Here is a 12099-nt window from a genome sequence, read left to right as displayed (position 1 = left end):
ATTTACCTGGCTATTTTCTAGGTCGGCCTATAATATTTCATGTCACCTTGATTTTGCATCTATTTCCAGAAAGTCTTCTCCACTACCTAATAAAACATGCCAGAAAATAATAAAATTATGCAACAGAGAATGGTCTCGAATTTAGGAATTCGTTGCTCGAAATTCAATCATTTACCCTGCAAGATGTGAAGAAGGAGGAGAGGCGTAACTACGATGGAGAGGTGCAGAAGGAGGCCGAAAGGAGGCGCCGACAGAGGCCGACTATGAGGCGAAATAAACTTCAATCCATGGGAGCCTGGTACTGTTAGAATTAAGCTTGCTTGATGGTCACAAAATACAACTGCATAGTTATATAGGTAATGTCAAGGGGGCTTCTCTTGGATCCCAGAATCTTCATATAGTGTATTGTGTCACTGTGTGCATATATCTTTGCAAGCATCACTAAATGGGACAAAAAGAAGCATCTCCGTCAGCTTAACTTTGTCACGCACGGCCCGGGCATCCACCACCTCTCCTCGCCGTGGCTCGCCGGACGTCAGGGCGCCAAGTCGTCGGAACTATTCTTATGCCTCTTGTCTTGAAGTACCGGAAGGCGGTGTTCTAAAAGCCGTCCAGGATCTCCTGCGCACACAACATCAAATTAAGCCACCTGAAGGCTGATCCTTTCATAGACTCCATCTCTTAGAAGGCACGTCTAGCTAATCTCATGCATGCAACGTTTGTTATTTTTCTGTTTAGAATAATGTGTGCATGGTCGTGATGTGACCCATGCATGCACGTACGTAATCACATAGCCGGATGGAGTTGCTCCTAGCACGCATCTCTCCTTTCCTTTGTTTTCTCCAGGTTGTTGGCATGAACTATGAGACGCAGTCGCCGGGAGGCCATCGAGCTTCTCAATCAAGGGCGGGAGGTTGACGTAGATGTCGGATCTCCGCATGGTCGGCTGGTCGCCACAGAATCAGAATGCACATAATACATTGTGGTTGCTTTGCCGGTGACATGAACACTACATATCTTCAGGCCATGGTACTCATGTTTCGATTTCTCACCTCTCGTGTTGAGAGCCCCTGGGCATGCAGGATGTCCTTGTATTGGAAGAACTCGACGATGTAGTCATAGACCCAGAGCAGGCTGTCCATCTCGGCTCTCGCCACCTTCTCCACCGGCAGATGCTCCAGCCTGTGGAAACTCAAGAAATCGATGCGGATGCCTGCAAGCAGAGGAAGCAATGGATAATATCAGCGTCCTCTGTTCTATTGGTAATTAACCTCTTCCACACAAGGACAGACCGGCGTGATTAATTACTTACCTATGGCAGCGGCGGTGGAGACGCCCTTGCCGCCACCAGACATGTCCTTCTCGAGCACGAGCTTCCAGAACCTCTGTGGCATCCCTGCATCATGGTTGTATCGAGCTGCTCGCTCGGCGAGCCGGCCACCACACCACGCGGCTGCAGGGTCCCTTCGTCGGTCGCCTTGCACACCGATCGCGGCTGGTCTCCTCTCTGCTCTCGCTCATCTCTCTCTTAGCATCTTCCCATGATGACACAAGAAAAGACGGGGATCGAGCGGGCCGGTATATCGGATAGGGCAGGTTTGGAAGGAACAAAAACAGGAAACTACGTGAGTCACGGGAGCAATTAATTATGAGATTTTTTAGGAAAAAGATAATTACGGGATTAATTGAGGGAATCAGATGGAACCAACCCGATAGGAAAGAAAATCGGTGGAGGGAGGAAAGAAAATCGGCGGAGGGGTGTGAGATCGTACGAGAGGATGGACGAAGGGCAGGGACGTAAAAGGAGAGACGGAACCTTACGTTTCTTTTAGGTAGTAGAGATTTCTTTGGTGGCTCCGTGAAAGCTTTTGCCTTGAGTGTGTGTCCTCTATCGTTGCATCTTATTGCACTCTTGTGTGGTGAAGATTATTTTCCTCTTGCTTATCTTTACGAGGTTTTTGCCATCTTAATTGGTATCCCTCGTCTTGATGAGCCTCCCCTCGTCTATCTTCACCACGGGTTGTCACAAGCATAGGTTCTCTTTTGCTTATTAGTAAGCTTGTGAACCCATTTGCCAGTTGTGTGTGGGAATGATAGGCCTTGCACCGTGTGCCTCATTCTTTCAAGACTATGTTGATGCTTAATGCCCATCCTAATCTTAGTCTTCTCAAGTGCTTCGCCATGACTCACACACATCATTTTGGTTGAGCCTATTCTTAAGTTGCCTCTTTTACATGTTGCTCAACCATGTGCTTGTTGCAAGTGCTAGGCTTTGTTTCCAATATGCTCACTTGCACTGGATGTGAGTTTCTATTGATTTTGGGGGAGCTATGATCCTATTTTATGCACTTTGTATTCAAATACAAAAATTCTTATGTGTGCACAAATCATGGGGAGCTTCTCTAGTTTCTTTAGAACACTCCTTTGCGCTTTTCATAATATCTTTATTCTTATGGCATGTAGGATCATTGGTCTAGTTGGTTCAATTGATATCCGTTGATTGCTTGCTTCAATTGGTATCTTCTGATTGCTTGTGTCTCTCTTTGTTATGTCTTTGTGGCATATCTTTCTGTTGCAATCTTTGGGCATCAATATAGTTTGCCTTCCTCCAAGTATTGGCAGTTCGATATGTGTATTGCATTCCTCTTTCTTGTTGAGAAATACACAATTTATGGAGGACCACAATTTATATTGGCCTTCTTAGATTTTCGCCCATTTTGGCAATCGATGCCAATGGGGGAGAAGTTTCAGAGAGTTTTGTGGAGAAGTTTAGAGAGTTATCTCTTCTTGCTTTGTTTTTGTTCCTTAGCATTTGCATCTCATTTGCATACACTATTAGTTGTTGCATTGCATGGTGATGCATAATTCCTTATGTAAACTCTCTTGAAAGTGATTGTCATCAATTACCAAAATGGGGGAGATTGAAAGAACATGCGGTGCCCCCATGTTTGGTTTTGTCAATTGATGACAATCTCTATGGACTAATGGTTGTCTTGAGTTGTATTTGAAGGATTTGTCCATAGGCTTTTCTTGAAGTCCATGTGTTGGTTTCAAGGAGTTTTTGAGTTGACCAAGGTGCTATTAAGGAATTATCCAAAGATTGGTCATGCGAGTGTTGAGCTTATTGCAAGCATGTCTTGAAGAAGAAGGTTGTGTGATCATTCATGTTTACCTTCAAGACATCATCCAAATGAAGAGAGTTGCAAAGATTCAAGGTTGATCAAGACTAAGTCAAGAGTGAATCAAGTTGATCAACTCACAAAGCGTAAAAGATGTACCGAGAGGGATCAAGTGATCCCATGGTATGGTAAGCATTGTCCATTACACTTTATGTACTAACCCATGGTCTATGTGAGAGTTGTATGTGGGGTTAGGTACGTATCCATGGGCTTGCGTCAAGAGGAAGATATCATACAACCCATGGAAAGGATGACATCAAGTGGTGATCGTCATCAAGATTGCCGTGTGCAAATTCAAGTGGAGCATCACGAAGAGATCAAGTGCTTGAATCTTGCCATCCATTGTGGTGTCAATGGACTTGTGAAGATGTGCCGAAGAGTGGCTCACCCATAGTGAACTATGGGGGAGCAATCATCTAGTCTTCATCGAGCCAACGCAATCAAGAAAGGTGGTCCAACTTGAGGGACTCAAGATCATCTTCATCTAGCTCAAGTGGACCATGTGCAAGGAAAAGGTTTTCCCTTGATAGGTTTTCTATTTTACCGGTCTTGTGGTGGTAGTTGGGAGACCGAGTTATAGGATCGTTTGCCGTACTATCAAGGAGGGCTCTCAAGTTGGTAGCTTGATCGTATCGTTAGTAGAGAGCTCAAACCATTGCATCCTTGCATCATGTTTCTTGGTTCTTGTTTGGTTATCTTTGTGAGTCTTAGAGCTTATGGTCATCTTTATGACAAGTTTGAGTTCATCGAAAACGGAGTTCGCATGCGTCTTCTATGATGTTTTCGGTGTTGGAGGTTTTACCGGTCTTATCCGATGAAGGGTTCTCACCATTTTCTTATGGGACTTTTCTCATTTTCTTATTCTTGATATTTCTATCAATATTGTGTTAGCCCATGTCGTTAGCTTTCCAACAAACTTGGTTTCGTTGAATTCGGAGTCCGTTTGCAAAAGTTGTGGCTGTTTTGGTAAAGGCTGCAGCGGTACTACCGCGACTAGAGAAGATGTAATTTTTTACTACCGCTCCAGAGCGGTACTACCGCTGCTCCTGAGCGGTAGTACCGCTCTAGAGCAGTACTACCGTGGCTCCTAAGCGGTAGTACCGCCCCGGACCAAAATCTCATGTTTTCTCTCTCGTTTGGGCTGTTTTGACCGTGCTAAGCGGTAGTACCGCTCCTCCAAGCGGTAGTACCGCTTGTGCACGACCTGAGCACATAACGGTTGGATTCGGGAGGTCCTATAAAAGGGGGTCTTCTTCCCCAATGAACCTAATCTTTTGAGCTCGTGTTCTTCCCCCATTGTTGACCTTCTTCGACCTTGCTAACTCTCAATCCCTCCATGGATTCTTTCTAGTTTTTGAGAGAAAAGAGAGAGGAGATCTAGATCCACGTTTCCACCAGTCACTTTCTCCTCTAAGTGAGGGGAACCCCTTGGATCTAGATCTTGGAGTTCTTCGTGTTCTTCTTTCGTTCTTCCTCTCATTTTCCTCCCTAGCATTAGTTGCTTTGGTGGGATTTGGGAGAGAAGGACTTGGGCACTCCGTGTGCCCTTGCCATTGCATTTGGTGCATCGGTTTGAGTTCTCCACGGTGATACGTGGAAGTGAAGTTTGAGAAGCTTATTACTCTTGGGTGTTTGGGCACCCTAGAGCTTGTTCCTCTTGGGTGCCTTGGTGCCCTAGACGGTTGGTGGTGTTCGGAGCTCAATCATTGTGGTGTAAAGCTCCGGGCAAGCGTCGAGGTCTCCAATTAGGTTGTGGAGATCGCCCCGAGCAATTTGACGGGTACGCGTGACCGCCCCTAAGGGTTGCCAAAGTGTACGGGTTCGGTGACCGCCCCCAAGGGTCGCCATTTGTACGGGTTCGGTGACCGCCCTCAAGGGTCCCTTAGTGGAATCACGACATCTTGTATTGTGCGAGGGCGTGAGGAGATTACGGTGGCCCTAGTGGCTTCTTGGGGAGCATTGTGCGTCCACACCGCTCCAAACGGAGATTAGCAAAGGGTGTGAACTTCGGGATACATCGTCGTCTCTGCGTGCCTCGGTTATCTCTTACCCGAGCCCCTTTACTTATGCACTTTACTTTGTGATGGTCATATTGTTCTTTGTCATATATCTTGCTATCACATAGTTGCTTATCTTTCTTAGCATAAGTTGTTGGTGCACATAGGTGAGCCTAGTTGTTGTAGGTTTTGTGCTTGACAAATTAACCACTAGTTTTATTCCGCATTTGTTCAAGCCTAAACCATAATTATTTTAAAGCGCCTATTCACCCCCCTCTAGGCGACATCCTCGATCTTTCACCGAGGATCGCTGGTTGGCTCCTTAATGATTGTACAAGCGTGATTTCATTTTTGAAAGTCGTACTACGAATATTGATGCACACAATTTAGCTAAATTTTTTACTTCGTTAGATGCTGGTCATCATCTGTGGCTGGGTATACCCCATGACAAGTTTGTTATTCCTGTAAACCGAGCGGCTATTTTGCAATAAAGCTTTGGTTTACCACTCAAAAAAAGATCGCTAGTTGGCCTTTCACTACGAGCATAGAACACTGCTCAGGTTGTTATTTCCTAAGAAAAACTGTTCAGGTTGTTGACAGGTGACTTTAACATAAAAGTTCACAAAAACTCATAAATTCATGAAAAAAGTTCATAAAAAAATAAAGTTTTGCAAAATGTACTGAAATTTAAAAAAGTTCTTCACTTTTGAAGAAAAACTTCACAAATTTGGAAAAAGTCCATTGATTTTGGAAATAAGTTCACACAAAAAAATGTTCATCGATTTTTTGTTCACAAATTTGAAACCCTAACCTCATGCACGTGCCCCAAAGGACTCGCTCTTGAAGCCGCGGTCGTTGTCGTTGAACCCTTGCATAGATCCAAAGCACCTGATACCAAATCTCGCCACATGACGAGAAACCCTAACCTCACCACCCCAAGAAGACGGTGGAAATCTACACCGAAGCTTAGTCGACTACGCCTAGGTAGACGAAAAGACAAACTCAAAGATAATTTTAGATCAGTTTGTAGTACATCCACTCCCCACAACATACTTCATTTCCAAATTGGAGAAAACAATATATTCCTCTTGGGCTCCTGAATCTTAAGAAAATCTAGCAAGATATCAACCAATCCAATAGAATTTTTCAAAGAAAATATGCAGTCATATGCAAATTCATTACCACGGCAGGGATCACCTAAGCAAAAAGCATAAACGTGGCTAAATTATCTTCGACGTTGAAAGCACATACAAAACTAAGATAGTCTGCAGCTCTTCAATCAATCAATTCTGCTTTTGAAATAAAATGTGTGCCATATATCTGAAGGGACAAGTACATATTACTCAACAGAAGATCTCTCCGATTTACTAACTGACTTAGCTAGTCAGTTAAAGCTAAGGCACCGTGTCACCATTACATGCAGGCAACAAGGGAGCACAAGCAAATGAAGCCAACAAAATAACACCATGCCAGAAATATTGTACAAGGACAGACGCAGAGGATGAACCACCATATCTGAACAGAATTCGAGAGCCGGATCGCCGGAAATAGAGACAGAGGCGACCGCATTGGAGAAATCAACAACCACTGATCAGCGCCAGCACACGCACGAACCCAAAGCAACCTGAGGAAGACACGCATCAGGACATTTGTGCACAAGCAGGCTACAAAACGAGGCGAGGTAAAATTAAACAGAACCTAGTCATGATCCTCCATGGGAAGGGGGAATGAGGAAGTGGCTTTCTGCTGCTCATCGACTAGCAGGGGAGGGCCATGGCCTCCCTCGCTGACAACAACTACCCATGTCTAGAGAAGCAAATCTCCTATTTCCATACAACCAATGTTAAATGTTGACAGTCGGGGGGGGAGCAGAGTCAGAGTGAGTGCCACCTCTTTCTCTCTCTCTCTCTCTCTCTCTCTCTCTCTCCCCACAGCAAATGGGCATCCGACGCGTGGGGCAACAGGATAGACAACAAGCGCTTCCTTTTTTTTCCCGACGCACTTTCTCTCCTTTTTCTCTTTTTTCTGTGGGGGACACGTGGCATAGCTCTTTGCTCACCAAACCAGCCGCTATTAATGGGTGTAATGCTTCTTTCATCCATGAAGAGGGGTCCAGCACCAGCGGCGCTATTGTCCGCGATGCTGCCAGTGTGCTAGCGACAGCCGAGATTTTTTTCCTCGGTCCTACGGTGGACGCTCACACTGCTGAGACTCTGCGTTGAAACGAGGCCTTGTGCTTGCTCGGGGCCTCAGAATTCACCACCTTATTGTCCATTCGGACTACTTGCAACTGGTGGAATGTATGAAAAATGGATATGCTTCTCCGTCTATTGCAGCACTGATTATCGACTGTTTTGATGTTTGTAGGGAGTTTTGGGAGGGTCGCTTTGGTGCATTGTGCACGTGAAGCTAACTGTGTGGTTCATGAACTTGAATAGCTAGGATAATCTAGTTTGATGCAACAAGGAATATAAGCACAAGGAAGACATTGCAGATAAGAATAAAGACTTCATGTGGATCTCTTCTAAAATGGGCAGAAAGATTTTCAATAAGTATTACCACACAGGGCAAGCTTAACCAATACCATATTAAACTAGTTTAACCACTACTTTAACTTGCATTTTATTGTTCTATCATGCCAACAGAAGAAATAGAGTAAAACAGGTTATGCTGAAATTTGGCTTACATCAGTAAAAGCCTGACATATGAATTTTATTTTTCAGTCCCATCTTCCACTTTCACACTCCTTTTCTTCTGATATTGATTCTTCCTCATCAATTTCAGATGATAGTACTTCCGATGATAGTTGGACTTCTGCCCGAGCTCAACAAGCTTGGTAGCCTCCTTCACCCTCGATGCATTTACCAATGCATTCACTACATCCTGCAGCACACCACACTCGACTCCACAGCACTTTTTATTAGCAAAGATCTCATAACAGTACCTCAGTGCACAATCCAGCTCTCCAGCCTGCACAAGGTGTGGCACGAGAGTCTCATATGTCCCCTTATTTGGGACACACTCGTTCTTCATCAAATTACCATACACCTTCTTGGCCTCCTGGAACCTCCCTGCTTTGCAATATCCTAGAATCAACTCATTGTAGGATACTATATTGGTTTTTGGCCCGTCCTTCTCCAACCTCTCAAGCACAGCAGCTGCATCATCAATCCTCCCATGTGCAACCAAACCACGCAGCTTTGCATTGTAGCACTTTGCGTCTGGCTCCATATTCCTCTCCTTAATCATTTCCCATACTGCCTCGGCTTCATCATTACGGCCACTGTTGTGAAACCCATCCAAGAGCGAGTTGAAAGTAATAATGTCAGGTGAAACACCGTGCTTCTTCATGAGATGAACAGCATCAAGAGCGGCTGAGAGTTTGGACTTCTGGCACAATGTGCGGATGAGCGTGTTGTAAGAGTATAAGTCGGGAACAATGGAGGGGTGGGCGGCTGGGATCTCCTGGAATGCAGCAGTGAGCGCGTCAACATCTCCGGCTTTGGCGTACGCGGCAAGGACGGCGTTGAATGTCATGGTGGACTTATGCCGCGCAGGAAGTTGATGGAAGGTTGCGGCCGCGTGGGATGGCATGGAGGCACTGCCGTAGAGGCGGATGAGGCGCGTGGCAAATCCCTCGGTCGAGGTCTCGAGGAAGGGCTTCTGCGCGTCGATGATGGCCTCGATGCCGTCCTTGCGGCCCAAGGAGGTGAGGCGGCTCACCGCTACATCGTACACGCGGCGCCCGTCGCGGAAGCGCGACGATGCGGACGAGGCTTCGACGAACTTGGAGACCAGCTTATCAGGGTCCTGCTCCCTGATGAGGGCCTTGAGGACACCGCCAAGGGGCTTCGTGAGCTTCTGATCCGCGATGGAGTCGGCATCGGCGGCGGGCGGCGCGGGCTTGGTCTTGGGATTGCGTTTGGGTGGTTTTACGGCTGGCGTGGAGGAGGAGATGATGCGGGAGAGGCTTTTTACCCAGGTGGAGGCGGCGGCTGCGGCGGCGGCGGCGGCGGCCGCGAGGGAGGACATGGGAAGGCAGCGGATGGTGGGGAATGGGGCGAGAGGAGTGGAGTGGGCGAAGGAGGGGTTTCCCCAGCGAATCGATGCAATGCTTCTTAATTAGGCCGTTAAAATGTTAGCCCGTTAACCGTCTCCCAGCCCAGCCCAAAATGTCTCGGTCGACCGACCCACCCAGCAATTGGGCGCGGCTATACGCGACCTCCTATGTGGGACCTCCTATAGGCCGCTCGTTGCGGCAAAGAGTTGGCGCTTCGCACAGGGCGACTCACCTGGGCCGGCCCATTTGCAGTGAACGGGGTGGCACACGTTAGCGATGTTTGTCTCAAAAAAAAAACACGTTAGCGATGTGGAAAAAAAGAAGAAAAAGGAGCGCACGGGCACTAGCGTTCGAACACGCGACCTCAGGGACGTGGTGGGTTGCACGCAAGTCATAGTGGTACAAAAGCAGCGCGACCCCATAAGAAGTAACCAACCACGGCAAATTTAAACACCAGGCAGCACAAATTCCCATAAAAACAAATCTGTACGAGGGATCGAACCTAGGTCCTATTTCTGGTGCAGAGCGTCGCTGGCCACCTACATTACTTTGATTAGGTGTCTAAAATGACAGCCCCGTGTCTATGAACTATAAGCCACGAACCTGATTTTCTTTTTGACAAAATTAAATATTTTTAAACCAAAATTTTCTAATTTGTGAACAAATTTATAAAAAGTCCAACATTTTGTGAAACCCAAACATTTTTTGAAAAAAGGAATAAATTTCGAAGGGAGAACAATTTTTTTAATTACAGACAAATTTTTGGAAATGAAAACATTATTTAAAAAAACAAGAACAAAATGCACTTTTTATTAAAATCACGAACAAATTTATCAAAATGCGAACAATTTTTGAAATTCCCTGATTTTTTTCTGAATTCATGAAAACATGGCTTTTTATTTGTGAACATATTTGGAAAGTGAAAATTCCCGAACATTTTTAAATTTTGTGAGAAAAAAATTCAAAGGCGAACATTTTTTGAGATCCTCGGAACAATTTGTTATTTGGCGAACAAATTTTGGAAACACGAACATTTTTTAATTTTCGAATAAATTTTGAAGGTGGGAACATCTATTGGAATTCACAAACATTTGCTGATTTTGCTAACAAAAATTCAAATGCAAACATTTATTAATTTGGAATTCTGCACTTTTCTAATTTTCGAACATTTTTTTGTAAAGTAGAAAACAAATATTAAAATTATAAAAATTTAGAATTTGTGAACAAAATTTCAAAACTGGAATATTTTAGAAAAAACGAACAAATTTTAAAAATGCGAACATTTTTTGATATTGTTGAAAATGATTTGTTTTCTACTTTACAAAAAAATGAAAGAAAAGTAAAAATGAAAATAATAAATGAAGGAAAAGAAAATAAAAAAGGAAAAAGGAAAGAAAAGGAAAACGAAAAGAAAAAGAAAAACAATCATCTTTTAGTTTGTGAACATATTTTGAACAAATGTGGAAAACAGAAACATATATCTTAAACCGAACATTTTTTAGTTTATGACCAAAAAAATAAAAGGACAAACACGTTTTGAACTTTGGAACATTTTTTGAAAATAAGAGAACAATTTTATAAATTCTAAACTTTTTCGAAATTTCTGAACAAAAATTTAAATTAGGAACGTTTTCTGGAAAATCAAAAAAAATGAAAATTTGAATTTTTTTCTAAATTTCTGAAACAATCGTTAAAAATAGAAAAAATTCTAAAAGAAAAGAGCAAGAAGAAAGAAAAAACAGACAGGAATAAAGAAACAGAAAAAAAGATAGAGAAAAAACGAAAAAGGGAAGATTAATCAAAAGTAAAAACGAAAAAAGAAAAAGAAAAAGAAAACCGGTTCAGGAACCTTCTAGAACGTTCCCAAAACCGGAAAAAATCGGCTGGGAATATCCATAGAAGGTTTCCAAAACCGGTATGTTTGGAACGCTAACAGGCCGGCCCACCCCCCGAGCGCTCCGTCATTACCCGTGCGGTAGCTCGACTGTTTGCCGCAAAGAGCGGCAAATAGGGTTTTCCCTTCTATGTGACGCGCGTTGCGTCCAACAGACGCGCTCCGCACAGCTTAGAGCAAGTACGAACAAACAGATGTGATAATTTAAAAAAACGTAAAAAGGCTTGGAAGGGATCATACCCCAAACCTTGCAACAAGGTACTACGTCCTTAGCCACTGCAATACCTACAACTTGATGTCCAAGTTAGCATCAGTATCACCCACGATAAATTTAAATTATTTCCAAATTTCAAACGTGAGTTCTTCAAAAAATTAAAATTCTCATGCACTACCGACATTTTTTGAAGAAATAGGAAAAAAATTTAATAAATAAATATCAGTTGAATTTACGATCATTTTTTTAGAAACAGTAACATTTTTTGGAAAGCTGGAAAAGACTTGAAAACTTAACATTTTTTGAGAATAATGAACATTTTTTTCAAATCGTGAACATTTTTTGTATTTGCAAACAAAAAATTAAAAGTGATTTTTTTAATTTGTAAACAAATTTAAAAACAGAAACATTAAGTCTGAAATTGTGAACAAATTTGGGAAATGAGAACATATTTTGAAATTCCTCTAAATTTTCCCAAAAAATGAATAACATTGTGAACATATTTTGAAAAAGAGAATTCTTGAAATTCCTGAACATTTTTTAGAAACATGAACATAAAATAATTGAAACGAGAACATTTTTTGAAATTACTGAACATTTTCTAAAACACGAACATTTTTTGAAATTGTGAACAAAATTATCGAACTAGAACATTTTTATAAAATTCTTGAAAGGCTTTTTCAAGCACGAACATTTTTAGAAATTGTGAACAAAATTTGAAAACAGGAACATTTTCTGAAATTCCGGAACATTTT

The 12099-nt window shown here is 43.1% G+C and overlaps 1 protein-coding gene and 1 pseudogene across 1 annotated transcript; both read right to left on the bottom strand.

Moving 5' to 3' along the window:
• Positions 1 to 299: 299 nt before the first annotated feature.
• Positions 300 to 1534, bottom strand: LOC123071096 (rop guanine nucleotide exchange factor 12-like). The gene is made up of 2 exons (XM_044494573.1): positions 1313 to 1534; positions 300 to 1213 (listed from the first exon to the last, which is right to left on the bottom strand). Exons 1-2 carry the CDS (start codon positions 1392 to 1394, stop codon positions 1020 to 1022), a joined length of 276 nt encoding a protein of 91 aa, XP_044350508.1. The 5' UTR covers positions 1395 to 1534; the 3' UTR covers positions 300 to 1019.
• Positions 1535 to 7684: 6150 nt separating this feature from the next.
• On the bottom strand, positions 7685 to 9260 carry LOC123071095 (pentatricopeptide repeat-containing protein At1g55890, mitochondrial-like; annotated as a pseudogene).
• Between the last annotated feature and the right edge of the window lie 2839 nt (positions 9261 to 12099).

The sequence above is a fragment of the Triticum aestivum genome, chromosome 3B (assembly GCF_018294505.1).
Source record: "Triticum aestivum cultivar Chinese Spring chromosome 3B, IWGSC CS RefSeq v2.1, whole genome shotgun sequence".
Taxonomy (NCBI): Eukaryota; Viridiplantae; Streptophyta; class Magnoliopsida; order Poales; family Poaceae; genus Triticum; species Triticum aestivum.
The sequence above is the reverse complement of the archived record's forward strand: the minus strand, read 5'-3'. Positions and strand labels throughout refer to the sequence as shown.